This window comes from Gekko japonicus, unplaced genomic scaffold (assembly GCF_001447785.1).
Source record: "Gekko japonicus isolate JY-2015 unplaced genomic scaffold, Gekko_japonicus_V1.1 scaffold4872, whole genome shotgun sequence".
NCBI lineage: Eukaryota > Metazoa > Chordata > Lepidosauria > Squamata > Gekkonidae > Gekko > Gekko japonicus.
Window position 1 is genome coordinate 5,274 of NW_015169329.1, and position 3,568 is coordinate 8,841.

General features: G+C 48.0%; 1 protein-coding gene across 1 annotated transcript in view; it reads right to left on the reverse strand.

Moving 5' to 3' along the window:
• The window catches only part of IQCG (IQ motif containing G), a gene marked incomplete at its 3' end in the record, with an annotated part of 24,955 nt that overhangs the window by 3,733 nt on the left and 17,654 nt on the right, over window positions 1-3,568 (reverse strand). Inside the window, exon 5 of the mRNA XM_015416632.1 lies at window positions 1,282-1,363. Coding sequence (XP_015272118.1) covers window positions 1,282-1,363 — 82 coding nt within the window. The remainder of the gene's footprint in view (window positions 1-1,281; window positions 1,364-3,568) is intronic.

Here is a 3,568-nt window from a genome sequence, read left to right on the forward strand (position 1 = left end):
CCTATTTATCTACTTGCAGTTTCTTGCTTTCGAACTGCTAGGTTGGCAGGAGCTGCGGCCAGAGAGGGGAGCTCACTCGTCACCGCGGCACTCGGGTTTCGAAACTGCCGAACTACAAACCTTCCGGTCTGCAGCTCAGCGTCTTAACCTCCGAGCCACCACATATTAGAAGTACACAAAAGTACCGCCAATTTAATCCATGAAATGCTGCCGTTCCACCCCACTGCGTGAGACCGGCTAGCATAGGAACTCAACTCTGAGTTTGGAGAACGAATACGCCTGGGCGGCATCCTACCCAGAACTACGTTCAGAGTGCCAAACCACGTTTAAGCGGTTATGAAGACCTCCAAAGCAGGGTGTGGACAGGGGCCAGAACACTGCCTTACAACAAAAACAAAGAGCCCTGACCCTGACAAGAGCTGTCCTTGAAAAAGAGCCGTCTCTGTCAAGAGCTCTCTCAGCCCCACCTTCCTCCCAGGGTGACTGTTGTGGGGAGGGGGAGGGAAAGGAGATTGTAAGCCCCTCTGAGACTATTGGGGTAGTGAAGGGGGGCGGGGTATAAATCCAATCTCTTCCTCTCTTCTTCTCTTCTATGTTGGCGTTTTATGTGAACAGCCAAAAATAAAGCTGATAGAGGGGAAGATGTCCTAATTCTGGTTCTTGTCAGTGTACTTTGGCGATTGCATAGTTTTGCTCTTTGCGTGCGAGAGAGTGTTTTGTGTGCGTGTGCGCACGCTTGTGAGCCCGGAAGTTGACTTCTGGCGACCCCTAGTGGGGCTAGGACGTTTCAGAGCGGTGGCTCGATATTACCCTGTCTCTGCGTCCTGGCCCTGGTATTCCTTGGAGGTCACCCTGTCCAAGTACTTACCAGGGTCGGCCCTGCTTAGCTTCCGGGATCTGACGAGATCGGGCTAACCCGGGCTATCCAGGCCAGGGGGCCAGCTACGACATCGTTTCTGATGCTCCACAATCTCCTGGGATTTGCGGGGGCTTTAAAAGGAGCAGTTCGAAAGCAAGAAATTGCAAGTAGATAAATAGGTACCGCTTCGGTGGGAAGGTAACAGCCTTCCGTGCGCCTGGGTGTTTAGTCATGCCGGCCACATGACCACAGAAACGTCTTCGGACAGCGTTGGCTCTTCGGCTTTGAAACGGAGATGAGCACCGCAACCCTAGAGTCAGACTCGACTGGCTTTCGAGTAAGGGAACCTTTCCCTTTACCTTTTAAAAGAAAAATCAGAACGAAATCACGATGGTTGTGCACAAGTACTGTTTCTGGCTCACCTGGAGTTCAAACTCCTTTTCTTTCTTGACGTCATTGATCTGTTTTTGGAGAGCCTTGATTTTCTTTCTCCCCAGCTCTTCTCTAGAAAGAAAGGAAAAAAGCAAACAACCGCCGTCTCTTGCAACGGAAGAAGACTCAACTGAGGTTTCAGGACTTGCTCAGGAAGAGGGAAAATCTTGCCAGAGTTAGAAAGAAAATCCGGCAAACTAGTGGCTATTTTGTCCACAGTAAATATTGCACCGGGGTGGGGATGGGGGGGGGAGAATTGGGATTTCCTGTCGAACGTGACAGATTCATTCAGGAGTTTGTGGCGGGAGTCTCAAAGGGTGGAAATTAACCCTGCAAGTCAACTGCAGCAAAAACCTGGAAAACGGAAGGTGCGCCCTGCAACAGGTAAGGGTGGTGAAACTGGAGTTCTGGGAACCAGATAGCTGCGTTTCAAGTCCAGTGTTCCCTCTAAGCCAAGTTAGTGTGAGCTAGCTCACAGTTTTTTAGCCTCTGGCTCAGACATCGTTGTCACACAGGAAGGAGGGCTCCAGAGCAAACTAATTTATGCAGTAGCCAAAATCGCTGGCTCACGAAGTAGAATTTTTGCTCACAAGACTCCACAGCTTAGAGGGAACATGGGTTTTGACTGCTGTTAAAGTGAGCAAAAGGTAGTTCTGATCCACCGTGGGCACAATCTGCCAGAAAGTCTGCATTTAAGCTCTGAGCTGGGCGGATGTTCCAGAAGAATTTTTCAGGGTGGGTGTTTATCCACCTTCCCTCGCCCAATAAATTGAGAAATTAGCAATGGGTATATAATGGGCTCTTCCGCATTCTGTTTTTCCTTTCTTGTAAGTTCCAGTGTCTTCGAGTGTGTTTTGTCGCCCTCTAGTGGTCGATTTTATATTATATGGGTTTACGTCCGGCATCTCTCCCTGCGGATTTAAGCTGCAGGTTTTTATGGTGGACATAACCTGATGTAATATCGAATCGACCACTAGAGGGAGAAAAACATGTGCAGAACAGGGGGGGGAACTCAGAAGAAACAGGAACTCGCATGTGAGGGAAATGAGAATGCGGAAGAGCCCAATGAATGGGTGGATGTATGCAGGGCTATTTTTGGTCAGGAACGCACAGGAACAGAGTTCCGGCTGGCTCCCGAGTTGGCCACGCCCAGCAGGAACTCATTAGCATAATAGGCCACACCCAACAGCAGAAACTCATTAGGATTGGCTACATTAGGGGTGTGTGGCCTAACATGCAAAGGAGTTCCTGCTACAAAAAAAGCCCTGGGTTTTGACAACAAACAAGGTAAACAGAATAAGAAGCAAAAGGTGGGTGTGGCTGGATGTGTGGCCTAATGTGCTAATGAGCTGTGCTGTCAGGGGTGTGGCCCAATATGCTAATAGGTTCCTGCTGTTGGGTGTGGCCTATTATGCTAATGAGTTCCTGCTGTGCTTTTTCTACAAAAAGAGCCCTGGATGTGTGTGTGTGTGAGGGCTGGGTCTCCTCCTCCAGAGCAAGGCGCCTTCTGCTGATCCACGAGGCTCTTCCAGAGTAGCATCTTAGTCCTTTTCACTGGAGGCTCTGGAGACTTGAACCCAGAACTTTCTGCCTGTACTTTCCCATGGCCCCTCCCCAAAATGAAGCTGTCTTATATCAAGTGAGACCCTTGATCCACCAAGGACACTATCTTCTACTATGACCAGCGGCAGCATTCCAGGGCCTCCGGTCTTTCACGACACCTCCCGCCAGGGACTTTTCTAACTGGACTGGCCAGGGACTGAACTTGGGACCTTCTGTGTGCTGAGCTGATACTCTACCACCGCACCACGGTCCTGCCCCAAGTCAGGGAATCCAAAAAACTGGGAAGCCGAACGTCACAAAGATGCCAAGAAAGCAAAATCCGCTAGGAAAACACCATCAAAATTTGCCCAAAATATATAAACTCTATTTCAATTGTGAACCAGAATTTATATATTCTTGGCAATTTTTGCCAAAGAACCTCCTCAGGAAACAGGAAACATCACAGGGATAGATTTAGCGATCATACCGGAAATCTTCTTATTAAATATTACGCCTGAAGGACTCAAATATAACGAAAAATGTATTATTGTATATGTAATCACAATGTCAAGAATATGTATCGCAAAGAATTGGAAGTCTGACAGTATTCCAAGTAAGGAAAATTTGATTAGCACTCTTTTTGAAATAATTGAAATGGATAAGCTGAATATGTTTTTGGCGGGTAAATCAGAGGAACAATTTAAACAGAAATGGCAAAATGCCATAAAATGGTAC